Consider the following 20,356-nt stretch of genomic DNA (forward strand, 5'->3'; position numbering starts at 1 on the left):
GGTTAGCTTGGATGTCAGAATGAAAACAAAATAACTTTACATTTCTAAAAAGGCTACTAAAGAAATCAGAATCCAAGGAAGAGTCTAAAACAAATGTGTTTAACATACTAAAATAACTGATATCGAAACATTCAAGACTGAAAGCCCGATGATAAGGCAAATCTTTCTTTCAAAATATTGATCTGATTCTGAAATTTGGATACAAATGCAATCGAGTTCCAAAGCAGATATATGCTGTTTGTATACATATTGCACAGACATGGATTTCAGTCTTGTTTTGTACAAACACACAGCTATCTACCTTGCAAGTCAGCTTTCATCATTGCAACTTTGCCAGCAAAATAAAAGCAAAATATGTAAAAGGTTAGTAAGCAGTAGTGGCATGTTAGCAAACATCTGAAAAAATTTAGTGCAAACATGCTGTTTAAAGGAGAGAAAGATGCAATACCAAACAAAAGATATGACAGCAGCCATTGATCATCTATAAGCAAGCCAGAAAGAATAGGTGGTTATATATAGCCATCAGAATGATATAGTCCACCATAATGCTGTTATAATTATAAACTATTCAAATAAAAACCAGCTAACTTGGTAAGGCAAGCTTGGCAAAGCTAAACACAAGCAAGATTACTCACCTCTAGGTATAACATTTGAATATTTCTAAATTATGATTCACATAACATGGAAAATGTCTATTTAGTACCACATGGCATTCTCTTGCTGTGTCCTCTACAAAATGCTTCCCCGTGGTCATTTTTCTTTCATCAAAAGCTCAGTGATGACAATTATTGATTGATTAAGCTCTATTACTTATCAGGTTGGCAAAGTCAGTTGTCTTCATACCTCTGAATCAGAAGATTGTAAGTTCAAACCCCACAACAGGCCTTGGGCTCATAATTATGAATAGTATTTAGCTATATCATTGGGAGAACGTTGCATTATTGAAAGTGCTGTATTTTGGATAAGAACATTGAGACAGGTCCTGTGAAAGGCCCTATCATTCCAAACCATGCACAGAACTCTCCTAGTTTCCTCCCTGAGCTCATTGTTAGTCTTATTTATTATTTATAGGATCTGGATAAATGGAACTATTATCAAATGCTTGTTCAATGGAAAACATCACAGACAGAGAAAATTGACTCGACTTGCGTTTGCACTGGTCGGTCATCAAGTTCAGACTGAATAAACAGAACTTGCCATTCTAAACAAAATGCTAAATGATGTTGCCAAAATTGACTGTATTGGAATCCGAGTGGTCATGGTTAAGCTCCACTATACTGTCAGGATGGTAATTTAACTAAGCTCCTAAAGCTGTAGCAGCCCTTAAATCATGGACTGCAGCAGTTCAGAAGGAAGTACACCATTATCTTCTCAAGGGTAGTGCTGGATGGGTAGTGAGGTCCATCTTCAGTGAGCCAGTTTTGAAAATAAAAATCATAGAATGTTAGGACTAATTATTGAGGTGTATTGGACAAAACTTGCCATTAAGGAGATGAATATAATTTAGCATCTCCCCTATTTCTCCAGGGGTAAATTTGCAGGCAGACAGAGGGCTTCAGTGCCATCAGGAAGGGGGTTTCATCATGGAGATCCCATTACCTTCCTTCCTCCCTCCAGCTAAACTCAGGCTAGGAATGCATGTGGGCAGCCAACCACTTGGAGGTCAAATGACACCTATACATCACCCTTAAAAAAGGACACATGAAGGCCCAGGAGAGTCAGGTTTACCAAGGACAGAGTTCTTGCTGTCAATTAGGAATTTCATTCTGTTGGGGCAACTAGAGATCAGGTTGGCAGAGGTTTGTAGGAAATGGATCCCTCTGATGCCCACATTAAATTCTGCTCAATATATTTCATATATGGCACATTAGCAAGAGAGTGGAGAGCTGCCAAGAAAGTCATGCCATTATTTCTTCATCATTGCTGGGAGAAGTTCCTAGTGCCTCCTGCCCTCAAATATGAAGTGAGGTCAGTGGTAACATTATCACCTTTCATTCAGAAGTCAGATGTTTAAAATTGGTGTTTATCTTAGTTGTGTTGGTTGTGACATCCTTGGTTGTCACTTTTCTGAAGATAAGCAACTTGTAGTTGGGCCTTTCCTCAAATTAGCTCAAGTTTTAGGCTCACAAGATTGGGTAACTCTTGCATCTTGTCCCAGAGAATACTGGCAGGGATACTGAGCATTTATTACAACCAGAATCCAGGTAAGGCTCCCTAATTCACTATGGTTCCAAATAGTATACTCAAAACTATTACACTCCTGCACGAGGAGGGGTGAAGTCATTCTTGTTCTTCATTTCAGCCAGCTCCTCTGTTGGTTGCAATGAGGTCGATTTAAAAATTAATCCTTTCCCTTGTGGATAATTTCTGCCCAGACCCAAATGAAATTATACTTCAGGAGCAGCAAACTGACCCAGCCTTTCTGTGAATTATTAAATGTGAGAAATAATGCGACATACACATTGATCAGAAATAAAAGATGCATAAAAGATAAAATTTATTTAAAAATCAGACATAGGAATCAGTCTTTAAATTATGTGCAAAGGCCCAATAGTTGAAGCTTGTGGTTATTGCAGTGGAGGCTACAGGTAGTGTAGGTGTTAGTGGTTAGGACAGTAAGTTTTGTTTTAACTTATCAATTGGCACATTGGATAATCCAGCGAAAATGATATACCTCAAATATCGCAAAGTTTATTCTGTCCAGTTATTATAGTTTTTAAAATTTATTCACCTCAATGTAAAAATACTTGCTGTTCAATCAAATGGCCACACAAAATATCAACAGCTGATTCAATTTCGAGTCAATTTCTCCTCAAATACAACCATGTTCAAGTAGACGGTTGAGATTGCGAATGATCATGCTGTCGGCCGGTAAGTTTTATTTAAGCCAAAGTTGCATTATTATTTAAGTGATTTATGCTGTACGTAAAGTATAACAGTGATTTGTATAGCCCTTCCATTACATTTCTATTACTTAGTGTGTGTTTTTCCATTGATTATGTGCACCTTTTGATTGTCTGGAATATTTGGTCAACCAGCAAATTCCTGGTTTAACAGGTGCTGGTTAATAAAAGCTTTGCTGTAGTCCATTTCATGATCCTTAGATTTGAATACCAGTTGAGATTCTGTACTTCTTATTCCTTTTGCTTGTGATTGAATTCCAGTATTTCTTCCATCGCTGTTTGGAAGACTTTCAATAGTTCTTGGGCCATATTACAAGCTCATGAAAGTCACTCTGAGAATGCTGCTACATCATCAAAAATGGAGTCTTCTGCTTTCTCTTCTCAAAAAACTCTCGTTGAGTAGTTTCAGAGGACTGCTACCTATAAACTAATTCAAACACAGTAAACCTGGTTGACCTATTAGGTGAGACTGTGGTGGTGAATGGAAAAAGGTCAAGTCTTTCATCCCAGTCATAGGGATTCTTATGGCAGTATGCCCTGATCATTGTTTTTAAGGTATGGTGGATCTGTTCTAGTGCCCACCCTTTCAATGCAGGTGATACGCTAAAGATTTCAGTTGGGTCACACCCAAGTTTTCAAGACTTATTGGAGTATTTTGGATGTAGAATTTGAGCCATGGTCTGTAAGGGTCTCAATAGGCAGACTGTCCAGGGTGAAACATTGGGTCATTTCTCTCAACACTGTTTGGCAGATATGAAGAACAGAACATGGAAAATGGATAGCCGTATCCATGATAAGAAGTATATATTAATAGTTCCCTCTCAGCAACATGGCTATGCATGTGTGTACAGCTGCTCCAATGTTCCATACACAGCAATCAGTATTGTCACACCGATTGTGGCGTTGACATCTAGTCCCAGAAGTCTTGGAGGTCCATGCAGTCAGGAAGAAAATTAGAGGGAATGCTGGCGGAAGCCTGCTCTTGTTTTGGCAGGGGTCTCACATAGTCCACTAACAATTTTCTTAAAAGTTCCCCAAACATGGAAATCATAGTTGTAGGTCTTATTGCAGGTTGGGTTCTTCCCACAACCTGGCAGATGTGGCAGGTTCTGCAAAACCTGACTGCAAACTTGTGGAGCTATGGCCAGATAAAAACATGATCTGATGGGCCCTTTCTCTAGGTGGAAGGATCAATGACCAGAAACCATGGATTTAAAGTAATGGGCAGGAAGTTTAGAAGGATGGTGGGTATGTGGAAGTCACAGCCTGTAAAAGTTGCAGTGGCAGAAACACTCATAACATTGATGAAGTATTTAGATGTGCACTTGTGATACCAGGCATATAAGGCTATAGTGACCAAGGTCAAGTGCTGGAAAATGAGATGAGAATAGATGCTTGTTTATAATGGGGTGAAGGGCCTTTTTCTGTGCTGTAGACCAATATGATTCTATGACATGGGGTTGGATTTCATGTATACCGACATGTTCAGCGATCAGAATCTCACAAGCAATGCTGCACTATTTTCCTCTGTACCTAGTGGCACTATTATCTGGTGACCACTATCCACTCCTTCTTTGCAGATCTGTGAGGGACATCTCTGTTTCCTCATCAGCCACTAATTTCTAATATAGTAGCATTGAGGGACTGCCTCTGATTCAGCTACAGTGTAGGCAGTCAAAGCTTGTGTTCTTAACAGTGGGTCAGCTTGTGGAGCTGGTACCAATGAAATTCTGCTGAGGCACTTTCTAGACCTCTGAAAAAGATACTTAATAGCCAGGCCCCAGGCACTCTTGAGTTTGCAGTGCCATCTCCACTGGCTGAGCTTATCTGGCCATAGACCACACAGTCAGGGAAAACACTGGGCATTTGTTTTACTGAAGGTGTTCAGACTTCTTAATCTCAGCTAGCTTTTCGGAGACCATTGGGGCAAGGATGAGTTTGATAAGATATCTGGTGGGCAAGGATGAGTTTGATTGAAAGGTCTGTTTCCATGCTGTACAACGCTACGACTCCCAGGGTTACTGGTTATATTCCAAATGAACCTAGTAAAGTGGAAATCTTTCGATTCTTTTTAAAAGCATCTTGGCACTTCTTGCACTCTCTGGTGGAAAGTGCATGCCTTTTTCCCAGCAGTAGGGATTGCTTGTTCCCAGTGACTCTCACTTTCACGAGAAGTTTGTTCATTGCACTCTGGGGACATGTAACCACTCTTCATTTAGATACAAAATCCCAGTAACTTTCAAACATTTGTTTAGCCTCATCCGCACTCTCTGGAGCAGTTTTCTAGCAATTCGGAGCTGCAGTCAATACCATAATTTGGTCAGCTATATCCTCTGACTATATCCAATATTCTGTGAACATGATAAATCCAATTGGTTTTCCCGAAAGCCTCCAGTAGTTGGACCAGACATGTCTTACCCGTCGGCAGCTAAAACACGCATCTTTCCTGGCAGCACCTTTCATCTCAGGACCTGCCTTTGTCTCCTGAGGCAGGGTCCCACATCTTTCTTTCCTCCAGGACCAATGCACAGTTGTCATAATTGTTTTTAACATGTTAAAGTGTACGATTCTCATTTTTTAAACATTTTTCTGTACTGCACTCAGATAGGCCGGCTGATTTTGAATTTGAATAACAAATTGTCTTGGCAATAGCTTTCTTAACAGGAAATTATGCTATTAGCTCACCTGGTTATCACTACATTGAGTAGCATTGATTTTTTAAAAAATTGTGCAGTAAACAATAATGAAGATGGTATTAAGGAGAAAAAAAAATCTACCACCTAGAGAATGTGAATGCTGTGTCAGTCAGAATTTGCCTGCATTGTGAAATGTGTATGTGGCAAACTTGGCAAACAATGAGATGATCAATGCCATGTAAATAATTAAAGTTTGATACACAGGAAACATAGAGTGGCTGGTGTCATTATTCATAAGCCTTTGAGGAATACTTCCAGCTGTGGTTCTATGGCTGATTAGAAAAATATCAACCAGTTCACAGACAGTTCTAAGTGAGGAACTGCTGTAAGTGACAATTGACCAATCCAGCACAAACTGGAAACTCACTGTGAAAGGTCATATTTCAGGGATGTTCCAATGAGTGCAAGTAGGGGTTCTCACTGCTGATAGTGATGACTACTTTGTGGACAACAGTCTCAATCCTTTCAGAAAGGAAACTTCATTAACCAAGCAATGTAAGTAAAATTAAAGATATATCCTACTCGCAGAGCACTTCAGAGAACATCTCCGGGATACTCACACCAATCAACCCCATTATCCCGTGGCTGAACACTTTAATTCCCCCTCCCACTCTGCCGAGGACATGCAGGTCCTGGGCCTCTTCCATCGCCACTCCCTTACCACCCAACACCTTAAGGAAGAATGCCTTATCTTCCACCTCAGGACCCTTCAATCCCATGGCATCAATGTAGATTTCACCACTTTCCTCATTTCCCCTCCCCCAACCTTACCCCAGTTCCAACTTTCCAGCTCAGCACCGTCCGCATGACCCATTCCATCTGTCCATCTTCCTTACCACCTATCCGTTCCACCTTCCCCTCCGACCTATCACCTTTAACCCCACCACCATTCACCTATTGCGCTCTCAACTACCTTTCCCCAGCTCCACCCCCTCCCATTTATCTCTCCACCCCTGAGGCTCCAAGCCTCATTCCCGATGAAGGATTTTGCCCGAAATGTCAATTTTTCTGCTCCTTGGATGCTGCCTGACCTGCTGTGCTTTTCCAGCAACACACTCTTGACTCTAATCTCCAGCATCACAGTACTCACTTTCGCCTTTTGATTAATTATACCTGCTTAGGTGTCTCTTAAAAGGTACTTAATTGAGATCTTAAGAATTTCAAATCTTTCATACTGCCCCTGAAAGTAGGTATCCTTTTTCGGGATAAAGACAAAGATATAGGCTTATCCTCCAAACATTCGTCTGAAGTACTTATTCATACTTATTAAATCTTTAAATGTTTTTCTTTATTTGTGAATTTTCAGGTTAACTCGAAATATCATAATTTGTTCATCAATACTAATTGCTTTTGTAAAGGTAATGGTGAGCCACTCTTTCAAATCCATGCACAGTGAATGGTGGAGGCAGGGAGTTCTAAAATTTTGACAACTTCAGTGAAGGAGCAGGAATACAGATTTAGAATATACAATTCTGTTGTTTCTTTTTGCTGGCACTCATGCAATGTCATGTTGATGTGAAAAGAGATTGTAAATTGATCTTAAAATTATGTTTATTTGCTTCATTTTAAAATGGACTTCAGTGGATTAAAATGGCTGCTGTAGATCACATGATTCACAAGTTATCTACAGTTCCAGAATTTTCCTGTGGACCAAGTTAAAATTTCGCACCTATAAATGCATGAACACTGTAAGTGTCACAAAACAATGACGGCACAAACTTTTTGTCTCCAAACTTGAATTGATAACAAAGGAGACATATCAAAAGTAATAAAATAAACAAAAAAAGCTGCAAATGCTGGAAATTGACGAAACAAAATCGGAAATTTCTGGAAAAACTCAACAGGTCTTGCAGTAACTGTCGAGAGAAAGCAGAGTTAATATTTTGGCAAATAATCCTATGGCAGTGAATGTTGGTGGGATGGTAGGTGAAGACCAGTGGGACTGCTGTGGGAGGGAAGAGAGAAGTTGAGTACTGAAGTGCAGGAGATGGGTCAGACACGGCTGAGGGCCCTGTCAACAATGGTGCTGGGGAGTCCTCGGTTGAGGAAGAAGGTGGGCATTTCAAAGGCCCCTTTGTTGAAGTTGGCATCATCAGAACCCAATACAATGGAGACAGAGGAACGGAGAGTTTGGAACAGAGTCTTTACAGGAAGTAGAATATGAGGTAACTGTGGGAGTCGGCAAGCTTGTAATGAATATCAGTGGCCCCAGAAATGGAAATAGACATGTCGAAGAAGGGAAGGGAGGAGTTGGAGTTTGACCAGGGGAAGATGAGAGCAGAGTAGAAATTGAAAGCAAAATTGATAATTTTTTTCCCAATTCTGGATGAGAGAGGGAAGCAGCACCAATAATGTCATCAATGTACCAGAGGAAGAGTTGTGGGTGGGGGCTGGAGTAGGATTGAAACAAGGAGTGTTCCACAAACAGACATGCGGATACCATGGCCACTTTGACCTGAAGAAAATGAGAGTCGTTAAAGGAGAAGTCATTCAAAGTGAGGACAAGCTCATCCTGGTAGAGAAGAGTTGGGAGATAATGTTTTGGGAGATAGTGAGCTTCCACTGCAGGAGTCGGTAGAGAAGGGTGATGCAGGATGGAGATGACTCAAGCCTTTCTTGCAGGAAGAAGCAGAATTCACAGAGATCCCAAAGGGTGAATGGACGTGTAAAGATTTTGCATGTCCATGGTGAGGAGGAGGCAGCTCGAGCCCATAAACTGGAAAATTTGAAAATGACATAAAGATTCAGAAGAATTTCAGATGTAAGTGGGAAGGAACTGGACAAGGAGAGAGAAAATCGAGTCAAGGTAGGAAGAAATAAGCTCTGTGGAACAGGCAGAAACAATGAGTCTGTCTTAGTAGGCTTGTTTGTGGATTCTGGGAAAGGAGTAGAAGCGGGTTCTGTGGGATTGGGGGACTATGAGCTTGGAGGCTGTGTGGGGATCACCAGATGAAATGACATTTGTTATTCTGTTTACCAAAGGAATGTTCAATGGATTTTAACCAGAGAAATAGATGCTAACATGTTGACCTAATTAGTTAGTGACTGACTCGTCCATGGACAACAGCACATGAGCGAATCTCATCTGGTCTTTGAAAAGTTTAATTACTTACTTATGCATGAAGTTGTGAAGAATATCTTGGATTTTAATGTGAATCAGTAATACTCTTTGTTTAAACAAATTCAGCTGACTCTCCCTCTGTCTGTAACAACAGCTTGAAAAATAACAATGATTGTAGAAATCTGAATGACATGACACAGTACACCTGTCTACTAAAATAAATATTTTGAATAAAATAAGTTATTTTTGGAATGTATCTTCCCTTCCAACTACATCTCTGAACCTTGTCCATTTTTTTTATTCTTCTCACATTTCTCAGCTCAGGGAATAGCATGAGATAAAGGTCTCTCTGGCCCTGCTATTTTAACTTTCTAAATTATGATATGAATCATAAGGTATTGGATGACAGAAAAAAAAAGCCATTTGACCAACTGTGCTGTGTTGGTTCTTTAGATGAGCTATCAATTACTGTGATCCACTCTCTTAATCCTTTCCAATAAGCTCTGTTTTCTGTTCACACACGTGGATATCCAATAACCATTTGAAAGCCATTACTGGATCTGTTTTCAATCTGCCTTTATGGCATTGTATTCCAAATCCATTGCTTTTAGTGATAAGAAAATCTGAGCAGAGTATAAAACAGGTTGTATTTGGCTCTGTTTGCCTGAACAAATTTCAACTCTGGATGTGTGGCAGGATTTTTTTGCACAGATCTTTAAAAAAATGTTTTCCATCCCAAATTCTTACTGTCTGAAGAAATAGTGAGAGTCCAACAAAGCCAGCCCCACTGCAGGAGTAGGTATCTATTAGTATCCAGCAAATATTGTGGAGCCAGGTCTGTGACTTCTGGTTGACAGCATCATAAATTATTCATGGGTGACTGTCTAGATATAGAAACGTTTTGCAACATATCTTCAAATGATTCACCTCATACGTCCCTTGACACCCATGCAACTACCCGTCCCACTGACACTTTATTCCCAATGACTCCTTATTCTCTCCAGGTCACTCACCTCAATTGCGCCTATGCCACCTTATGCCTTTTCACTCACCAGCAATAGCCCTTCCTACCCTCCATGCCAAATCATAGCATTTCTGTTTACTCAGCATGCATATTTACCCAGCCTACACTCTGCCGAGAACTAATGAACCCTATAGTAATAATGACGTGTGGAACTGCTTATTAAAGCCATTCACAACTTTGATTCAAAAGTAAACATAGGTTACTTCAATTCTATAACAGTGTCAATTAACCAGTCATTTAAAGTATCAATAGAAAATATAAACACTCAGCTCCTCTTTCTATCATGTAAAAAAACATTGAGTCATTTACTGTAGATCTAAGGAGAGAAAAAAGTCAATGAAGAATTGCCCTCTTTTTTGGTTAGCTGTTTCAACAAACTAATGGAAGTCTGGGCTTGTGGACAAGTCTCATTATTAATAGAGAGATCTGGGTTAGCACCAAGGTGTAAGGGGCTTTTAGGGGTATGTGGTGGGGCATAATTTCACATGCAATGCATGAGGAGCCTTTGAGAGTGGGTGAGGAGCTTGAGTTGGCATGAATGGGGCGTAAGGCCTGGGTGAAGGAGTGAAGGGCTGTGCGTATAAGAATATCTAATGGGATCTGAATTAGAGTTTAGATAACTCCTATTCTAGTGAAGCACCTGTGCCCTGCTTTATTGATAGCTTTGGCTGTCTGATCTCTGCTATCAACTTCACAAAGGTTAATTATGTAAGGTAAACGTTTCAAATGCTTTTTAGTTTCAATTATTGAAACTTTAAAGGTCTGGATGATTGAGCACTTTTATTGTGCTACAGCAAGGAGTTTCTTCACTGTCATGAAAAATGTTGTTTATGTATCCAATTGTTGTTTTCTTTTACAATATATAATGGGTTAGTGAACATGGAAAACTTAGCATGGGAGTCAGCAATTGCCACAGGTGCTGTTTTGGATCATAATGTACAATGGAGGGCATGAAGGATCAAGAGAGATGGGTTAAGTTGGGCATAGACTGGCAAGGATAGGACGGGGGAGAGTGTGGAGGGAAAAGAGGGTGGGAAAGATGGTGAGCCTTCCTGTTTTTATTGTTACCAGGATGAAGTCCTCGTGCACCACATCGTGCAGTCCCTGCAATTGTCTTTGAACACTTTCTGCAGTCAGCTGGCCTGATCTCTACCCTAGATAAAAACAAGGACTGCAATGCTGGAAACCAGAGTCTGGTTAGAGTGGTGCTGGAAAAGCACAGCAGGTCAGGCAGCATCCGAGGAGCAGGGAAATCGACGTTTCGGGCAAAAGCCTTTCATCAGGAATGGCAATGAAGATCCTGTCCTTATGAGCAGTCTCTCCTCAAAGGCTGAAGTGGGAATTTTCCCAGCTCCCACTATTTGCTATGAGACTGAAAATCCATATTTTCGAAGTCAACTTATTGGTCTAGCCCATGAAATGAGATTTCACCCCAGTACATCATTTACTGAGATAAATGGAAAAACACTGAAATTGAAAAATCAGAATGATGACAGAAGATTGAAAATTTATAAAATGTATTAAAAGAAGAATCCTCACTCTGAAGAGGAGTAAATACTTAGAATAATAATGCACAATTTCTCTTTAAGGAATGGACAGGCATTTTAAATATTGTCAGCATTTTGTAATTTCATCGAGACTTTAAGTGTTTGAAGATTTTGCATTTATGTGCTTATTTGATAGGTCTCACCAAATTTACATAATGTGCATTTGTGATTCTTGAAATTATATTAATCCTCACAACCTGGTCCTGGAGAAGCATTTATATAGTCAGTGCAACATTTGAAGAGTTATCTTCTTTGAAGGCTCAGGAACTATTTTTCTCATTGTAGATCAGATTGGAATAAAAGAAAAACTCTTCCGCACTTATTTAAATAAACAGTGCTAATAAATATATGCAAAAGTTAGTTATCTCACTGCATACCTTCCCAAACACGATGGGAAGATAAAAGAACCAAAGATGACCACAGAGGAACACAGGAAGAAAAACCACACGGTACAAACTGCGAATGTTTTAACAGGTGATCTTCCAAACAGTTTAGCCATGATATGTGAAAGATAATAATATAGCCACTCAACTGAATTGTTATTTTTATGTTAATCCTGGCAACAAAGATTATTCTAATTTTACAACCTTCAGATTTTGCTTATGTATATGCATTTTGAAAAACTGGATTTCCTAAACCTGTCACTTAACATCTTTCTTTGACATTGCAGCAAAAGAAAACAAGAGGTAAAGAATGCATTTCTACATCCAGCCAGTAACGTTCAATTTTCAGGCTTCTTCTCTGTATTGAATTTTCATGCTTTATATATGCCCACATGCACCTAATTGTGTTCTTGTTTGAAGGCACAACAATCACTGAGAAAAACCTTCTCCTCAGATTTCTGTTATGCTATTCCATCACATTACCATGAATTGAATTCTGATTCAATTCTGATTTATGAACTGATTGTGAAAGTAGTTCTGGCCTTTAATGAGCAATTGTTCTTTGTGAGTGAGCAGTGCTATAGAACAGAATTAGTAACTGGACATATATACCAACTTCATCTTTATGTATTTGTTTATGTGGGAATTAATTTCGTGGACAATGAATGAAGCCCTGCAAATAAAAAGAACTGTGGGCTTGAGCAAAGGAAGAAAACAAGCAGCAACTAAAAGGTAGGCACAAACATCACGAGGTACAAGGATGAAGGAGAGGAATGTGTAGAATGAACAAATGGTTTTGGTTGAGGCAGGTAGAGGAGTATGAGGGAAAGTGATGGTACAGCAGATATATCAGTAAACTATCAACTGTTTTCCTCTCAGGCTATTATTTTGCAATCTGGCTATTTTTCAGAGGAAAATTAGGGCTGGAGTCCAAACCAGAAGCAATTAGAAAGCTTGAAAATGATTCACAGATATCCACTGATATGTCCATATTTAAACATGCAAAATTTATCTGCATTATTAAAATTTATGTAGATGTCCCATACATGTATATTTCCACATAAATATAAAATATATGGATGAATAAGCATGTTTAAGCATACAAATAAAAATGGTATCTGTACAATAAACCCTTAACTTGAATTCCATAACAATGGATTTATTCTTTGAAAGGATTCAAGCTGATTATTGATCCTTTTCTTCCCCATAGTTTCAGAAACTACAGTCAATCAAATTTGCAATTTGCAGACTGACTTTATCATTTGCAATCCGATTATAAGGTTTTGTGGAGATGTGTGAAAATGTCAAGGACACATTGTTGTACGTCGAGAGATAGTCTCACGCTCTTCCACTGACTTTGCCAACAAGCACATCCTATTGGGTGGGCTGCTGACCACTCACAGACTCAAGGGCTCCTCCTAACACTCCAATTGACACAATCTATGTGGCATCTCTACTCGCATAGCAAATGCCAAGTCAGCCTATTAATTTGCCTCCAGAAGAACAGCGCAGGCTAGTGGGCCTCAGATACAATCTTGGCTGAGACTCAAAAATTGTCTTTAAATGCAATTTAGACCATCGTTTTTGATAATTCAAGAGAATATTGGCATTGCTGGTCAAGCCAGCATTTACTACACATCCATAATTGCTCTGGACAAGAAGGTGGTCAATGGTTGAGTTTGTGGGTAAGGAAGGTGCTGTCTAAGGAGCTTTGGTGAATTTCTGCAGTGTATTTTGTAGATGGCATACACAGCTGCTGCTGAGTGTCCGTGGTGGATGTTAATGGATGTGGTGCTGATCAAGTAGGCTGCTGTGCACCAGAAGATATCAAGCTTCTTGAGTGTTGTTGGAACTGCACATATCCAGGCAAGTGGGAGGTATTCCATTATACTCCTGACTTATATGTGGTACAGGCATTAAGGGGGCAAGAGGTTTGTTATTTGCTGCTCGATTCCTAGCTCCTGACCTGCCATTGCAATCACAGCATTTATATGCTGGGCCAGTTCAGTTTCTGGTCAATAGTAATCTCTGGATGTTAACTCTATTTCTTTTGATTCCACATGCAGCCAGACCACTTGAGTATTTCCAGCATTTTATCTTTTTATTAGTTGTTGTGTAGAATTGGTTCATGCTTTTCTATGGTCTCAGGCACAAGTTAAGATTACTTTTCAAAATATGAGACGTTCCATTTGTTAGACAGAGTTCACTACAGGTTATTGCAAATATCTATAAAATATTAAGAGTCTCTACACGGACTGAACCAACATAAGCATTACATTTGATATCTGTGATGTTAAAAAGAGTTTGAAATATTGCCCTGAAGAGCAAGTCTTTGAAATGAAGAGAAACATTCACACCTGATTGAGAGTCATAAAGTCACGCAGCACGGAAACAGACCATTCGGTCTAACATGTCCGTGCTGACTAGACATCCCAACCTAATCTAGTCCCATTTGTCAGCATTTGTCTTATATTCCTCCAAACCCTTCCTATTCTTATACTCATCCAGATGCCTTTTAAATGTTGCAATTGTGCCCGTCTCTACCACTCCCTCTGGCAGGTCTTCCATATACACACCACCCTCTGCGTGAAAAGGTTACCCCTCAGGTCCTTTTTTAAATCTTTCTCCCCACACCTTAAACTTACATTCTCCAGTTTTGGACTTCTCTACCCTGGAAGAAAAGACCTTGCCTATTTACACTATCCACGCTCCTCATGATCTTATAAACCTCCACCTTGCAGTCACCGATGCTCCAAGAAAAGAAAACCTACCCTCTTCACACTCTCCCTATAGCTCAAACCCTCCAGTCCCAGCAACATCCTTACAAATCTTTTTTGCTCCCTCTCAAGTTTAACAACATCCTTCCTATAGCAGGGTGATGAAAATTGTACACACTATTCCAAAAGTGGACTAATTAGTGTCCTGTAAAGTTACAACATGACCTCCCAACTTCTATACTCAATGAAGGCAAGCATGCCAAATGCCTCCTTCACCATCCTGTCTACCTGTAACGCCACTTTCAAAGAAGTATGAACCTGCACCCCAAGGTCCCTTGGCTCGGCGACACTCCCCAGGGCCCTACCATTAACTGTGTAAGTCCTGCCCTGATTTACCATACCAAAATGCAACACCTCACATTTACCTAAATTAAACTCTATCTGCCACTCCTCAAGGCCCATTGGCCCATCTGATCAAGGTCCTGATGTATTCTGAGATAATCTCCTTCACTCTCAATTGCACCACAATTTTGGTGTCATCTGCAAACTCACTAACCACACCTCCGTTATTTACATCCAAGTCATCAATATAAATGAGGAAAAGCAGTGGACCCAGCACTGATCCTTAGTCTCCAGGCTGAAAAGTAACCCTTTACCACCACCCTCTGTCTTCTACCGTCAAGCCAATTTTGTATCCAAATGAGTTGAGGTTTCTAAAAGGTAAGACAGAGAGGACAAAAACACATTCCCCCCAAAAATCCTGCCATTAAATAATTTTAAATGTGGGATTAAATCCACAAATTTGGTGATTTGCTTTTAAATGGTGAATAGTCATAAGATTTCAAATATGCTATTTCAATGGGCCAGATTTATTACCTCTGCACTGCGTCTAGAATTGGGCATCTTCAGCTTCAACTAATGCTCCTGACCCAGGAGCTCAAAGCCCAGATTAACTACCAATCAGGCACTGAGGCACGAGTGAGCATTCACTGAAGGTGGAAGTCAGAAACAGGAAAGGAGCAGTCACTTTATTCAACAGACCCCCAGTAGCAACAGAGACACAGAGGAGCAGATTGGGAGGCAGCTTTCGGAAAGGTGCAGAAGTAACAGGGTTGTTGTCATGGGTGACTTCAACTTCCCTACTATTTATTGGAATCTCCTTAGTTCAAATAGTTTGGATGAAGCATATTTTGTCAGGTGTGTGTCCAGGAAGGATTCCTGCCTCAATATGTAGAAAGGCTGACTAGATGGGAGGCCATATTGGATCTGGTGGTTGGCAACCAACCAGATCAGGTGTCAGATCTCTCAGTGGGAGAGCATTTCAGTGATAGTGATCACAACTCCCTGACTTTTACTATAGTCATGGAGAGGGATAGGAGCAGATTTTTTTGAATTAGATTTTTAGATTATTTACTGTGTGAAAACAGGCCCTTCGGCCCAACAAGTCCACACCGACCCGCCGAAGCGCAACCCACCCATACCCCTACATTTACTCCTTACCTAACACTACGGGCAATTTAGCAAGGCCAATTCACCTGACCTGCATAGCTTTGGACTGTGGGAGGAAACCGGAGCACCCGGAGGAAACCCACGCAGACACGGGGAGAACGTGCAAACTCCACACAGTCAGTCGCCTGAGGCGGGAAATGAACCCGGGTCTCTGGCGCTGTGAGGCAGCAGTGCTAACTACTGTGCCACCGTGCCGCCCAGATGGTGTAGGAAATTGTGAGATGGGCAATTACAATGCTATTAGGCAAAAACTGTGGAACAAATTGGGAACAGACATTCTCATGGAAATCCAAAACAGAAATGTGGAGGTTGTTCCGGGAATGCATACTGTGTGCTGGATAGGTTTGTCCCACTGAGGCAAGGAAGGGATGGTAGGGTGAAGGAACCTTGGATGACAAGAGATGCCTAACATCTAGTCAAGAGAAAGAAGGAAGCTTACTTAAGATTGAGGAAGTAATGATCAGACAGGGCTCTACAGGGTTACAAGATAGCCAGGAAGGAACTGAAGAATGGACTTGGAAGAGCTAGAAAGGGGCATTAAAATGCCTTTGTGGAGAGGATTAAGGAAAAGAAAACCTAAAGCATTCTGCACTTACATGAGGAACAAGAGGATGGCCAGAGTGAGGGTAGGGCTGATCATGGATAGTGAAGAGAACTCGTGCCTGGGAGGAAGAGATAGGGGAGGTCCCTAATAAATACTTTGCTTCAGTATTCACCAGTGAGACGGACCTTGTCATTTGGGAGGACAGTGTTAAACAGGCTGACACGCTTGAACAAGTTGATGTTAAGAAGGAGGATGTGGTGGAAAGTTTGAAAACATGAGGATAGATAAGCCCCGTAGCCCAGACAGGATATACGCAATGTTACTACGGAAGGCGAGGGAAGAGATTGCTGTGCCTTTGGCAATGATCTTTGCATCCTCACTATCCATTGGAGTAGTACCAGATGAGTGGAGGGTGGCAAAAGTTATTCCCTTGTTAAAGAAAGGATATAGAGATAATCCTGGGAATTACACAACAATCAGTCTTACTTTGGTGGTGGGCAAATTATTGGAAGGGCTTTTGAAAGACAGGATTTATGATTATTTGGAACAGTGTAGCTTGATTAGAGATAGTCAACATGGCTCTATGAGGGACAAATCATGTCCATAAGCCTTATTGAAATCTTTGAGGATGTGACAAAACACATTGATGAAGGTCGAGCAGTAGATGTGGTGTATATGGATTTTAGCAAGGTGTTTGATAAGGTTCACCATGGTAGGCTTATTCAGAAAGTAAGGAGGCATGGGGTAGAGGGAATTTTGGCTGTTAGGATACAGAATTGGCTGGCCTATAGAAGACAGAGAGTGGTAGCAGATGGAAAGTATTTAGCCTGGAGCTCGGTGATTAGTGGTGTTCTGCAGGGATCTGTTCTGAGGCCTCTGTTCTTTGTGATTTTTAAAAATGTCTTGTTTGAGGAAGTGGAAGGGTGGGTTAGTAAGATTATCAATGACATGAAGGTTGGCGGAGTTGTGGATAGGGTGGAGGGCTGTTGTAGGTTGCATCGGGACATTGACAAGATGCAGAGCTGGGCTAAGAAGTGGCAGATGGAGTTCAATCTGGAAAGGTGTAAAGTGATTCATTTTGGAAGTTCAAATTTGAATGCAGATTTTTGCAGGATTAAAGTCAGTGCAGAGGAACAGAGGGATTTTCGGGCCCACATCCATAGATCCCACAAAGCTGCCACGCAAGTTGATAAGGTTGTTAAGGAGGAGTATGGTGTGTTGGCGGTCATCAGCAGGGGAATGAGTTTAAGAGCCACAAGGTTTTGCTGCAGCTTTATAAAGCCTTCGTTATACTTCACATGGAATGTTATATTCAGTTCTGGTCACCTCATTATAGCAAAGATATAGAATCTTCAGAGAGTGTGCAGATGGGATTTACCAGGATGCTGCCTGGACTGGAGGGCAGGTCTTGTAAAGAATGATTGAGGGAGCTATGGCTTTTCTCATTGGACCAAAGAAGGATGAGAGGTGACTTGATAGAGGTGTACAAGATGATGAGAGGCACAGACAGAGTGGATAACCAGAGACTTTTTCCCAGGGCAGAAATGGCTATCATGAGGGGGCATACTTTTAAGATGTTTGGAGGAAGGTTTAGGGGAGGTAGGTTCTTTCTACAGAGAATGGTGGGCGCATGGAATGGACTGCCAGCAGTGTTAGTAGAGTCAGAGATATTAGTGACATTTAAGCGACTCTTGGATAGGCACATGGATGATAGGAAAATAAAGGATATGTAGGTTAGTTTGATCTTAGAGTAGGATAAAAAGTCAGTACAACATCAAGGGTCAAAGGGCTTGTACTGTGCTGTACTGTTCTACATTCTATGTTCTATGTTCTGCATTCTGTGTTCTATGACCTATGTTCTGTGTAAGCCTGCTGAGCAGGATTACCTGGTTCTTCGCCATTCAAGTCCCATATCGCCTGAAGGCACAGGCCAATCAGATACTAAATGCCACGGGGGTGGAGTAAACAGAATCTCTGGAGGGTCAAGCTGTTCAACCATGAAGAGTTGCACCAGTGAGAAAGTGCTTTTCTTTAGGTGGGGGGAGAGTATCAAGTCACAACATGGGGAAAGGGGGAGGGGCAATGAAAGGGAATGGCTTTCTGCAGTCCCTATCTTTGTTTCTCACTTGTGTCCTCAACTGTCCTAAGGTAGGGTAAACGGAGACCACCCAATGCCTGAAAACTGCCCTGCATTCCCTGGCAGGATAGCAGGCATTTTTTTGGGGAAGGTAAATAATTGCCCTGATAGCTGGTTAAAGACCTTAGGTGGCTGTTAATTTACCATTCTCGGACCTACATTAGTAACAAGTTGGGAAGGATACTTGTGCATCATCTTACTAAGAACTTGGTTGCTGATGTAGTGAGAAGGGAGCAGGTATCCCAGCAGAGCCAACCCAATCCTATTAGTCACCCTTCCTGTTAACTGCCTCGCTACCTGTAGGGAGTGGTAAATCCAGCCAATATCCGAGAGTGTGACGTTGCATATGTTGTTTCTAACCGGACAGGCCCACACTGTATCCCAGTAATAATCAGATCATTCCTTCTAAAGAAAATCATGATTGCCATCACTGTATGAATAGTTAATCACACTGAAGTGAGACAATTGATTAAGATTGATATTTAAACACACACCAGTAGCTTAGAATAGATAAATGTATTTGTGAGCACTTTTTGGAAGTATGGTAGGGAATGGAGCCAACACTAGAGAAATGATAGGATATGTTTCTACTCCTGTGGGAGTCTAGCTGAGAATTTCATTTCTAACAATCATCTATTGTTATACAGACGATGGAGATAAGAGAAAGCTGAAGGTTGAGTTGCTATAGAAACCAGCAGACCCAAGGCTGACAGTAAGAGTGGAGCCCTGCAATAAGCTGAAAATTAAAGATGTGCTGAAACATTGGTACTTTGGGAGAAGCTATCCTGGATAAACAGAAAAGGCTTTATCTAGCAAATCTTGAATAAATCTCTGCTTGCTGAACCGAAGTGATTGTTTTGAACATTCACAACAGGGCAAATCAATCTGTGTCAGAATCTGAGCCATCCCTTATTAATGACATTAAACAGATAAATGTCAATGGTCTCTTCAGATCTTCCTCCTCTGAAGTCTTGACATGTACACTCAAAGAATAAATTAAGATCCTTAACACCTCAATATCCGTGCATTAGGAGAATCACCCACCACTCCATAAAATATTATTTTGAACTTCTCCCAAAATGATCACTTCTTGAGCAGCCCCTGCTTTCTCCTCAATGTCTGCAGATTCCTTCCTTGTTTTCTGCACATCCAATCTCTCCTCTTTGCAGCTTAATCTCTCCCTTCTCTGTTCTCCTGTACCGTTTACAGCGCTTCCCCTCTGCATTGGGTGCAGCTATCTCATCTATCTTCTAATCCATTTGCCATGAACATTGGCACTGGTCTCAAATCACTAAAGTACATCGATGGTATGGTCATAGCCACATACACAATGAAGCAAATTACTATGGATGACGTAACTGTTCATAACTGGGACCGCTACCTCTGTGAGGACGGAATGTAGGAGAGAGTTAAAGCTGTGACAGAGTACTCTAAAATGCATAATTGAATTGTACAGGTCATAGTAATTATTTCATCTGATGGACTTTATTAGATATGAACAGGCATGTGTATGATTCATGATGCAGGTTATACATGAAAATTAGTGCTGGAATTTTGACAGAAACTAGGTTGTGTGATTAAGACTAGATAGTGTATCGTAGTTGCTATCACTGAGGCAAAATTATTTCATATGTCTCACTTGGACATGCTTAAAGGATCTGGAATTCATCAACAAATACACTGGGAGGGAAGCAAGAATCCTATCTTTCACATCCACTGCATCATTAATCAATTTAACAGGACTAGTCAATTCCGAAGCCTTTGAACAGTGCAAACCAAATATATATACTTTTAAAATTCGAACTGCTCTTATTGTTGCTATTCTATAGCTACTA

At 40.7% G+C, this 20,356-nt stretch overlaps 1 protein-coding gene across 22 annotated transcripts in view; it reads right to left on the reverse strand.

Moving 5' to 3' along the window:
• The window catches only part of nrxn1a (neurexin 1a), a 1,882,581-nt gene that overhangs the window by 800,231 nt on the left and 1,061,994 nt on the right, over positions 1–20,356 (reverse strand). For 14 of the 22 annotated variants that reach the window (XM_043695910.1, XM_043695909.1, XM_043695912.1 and 11 more), the window contains one exon: positions 302–328. The exons of the other annotated variants lie outside the window; for them this stretch is intronic. In XM_043695910.1, coding sequence (XP_043551845.1) covers positions 302–328 — 27 coding nt within the window. The remainder of the gene's footprint in view (positions 1–301; positions 329–20,356) is intronic. 22 annotated transcript variants of the gene reach the window in all.

The sequence above is a fragment of the Chiloscyllium plagiosum genome, chromosome 9 (genome assembly GCF_004010195.1).
Source record: "Chiloscyllium plagiosum isolate BGI_BamShark_2017 chromosome 9, ASM401019v2, whole genome shotgun sequence".
Classification (NCBI taxonomy): Eukaryota; Metazoa; Chordata; class Chondrichthyes; order Orectolobiformes; family Hemiscylliidae; genus Chiloscyllium; species Chiloscyllium plagiosum.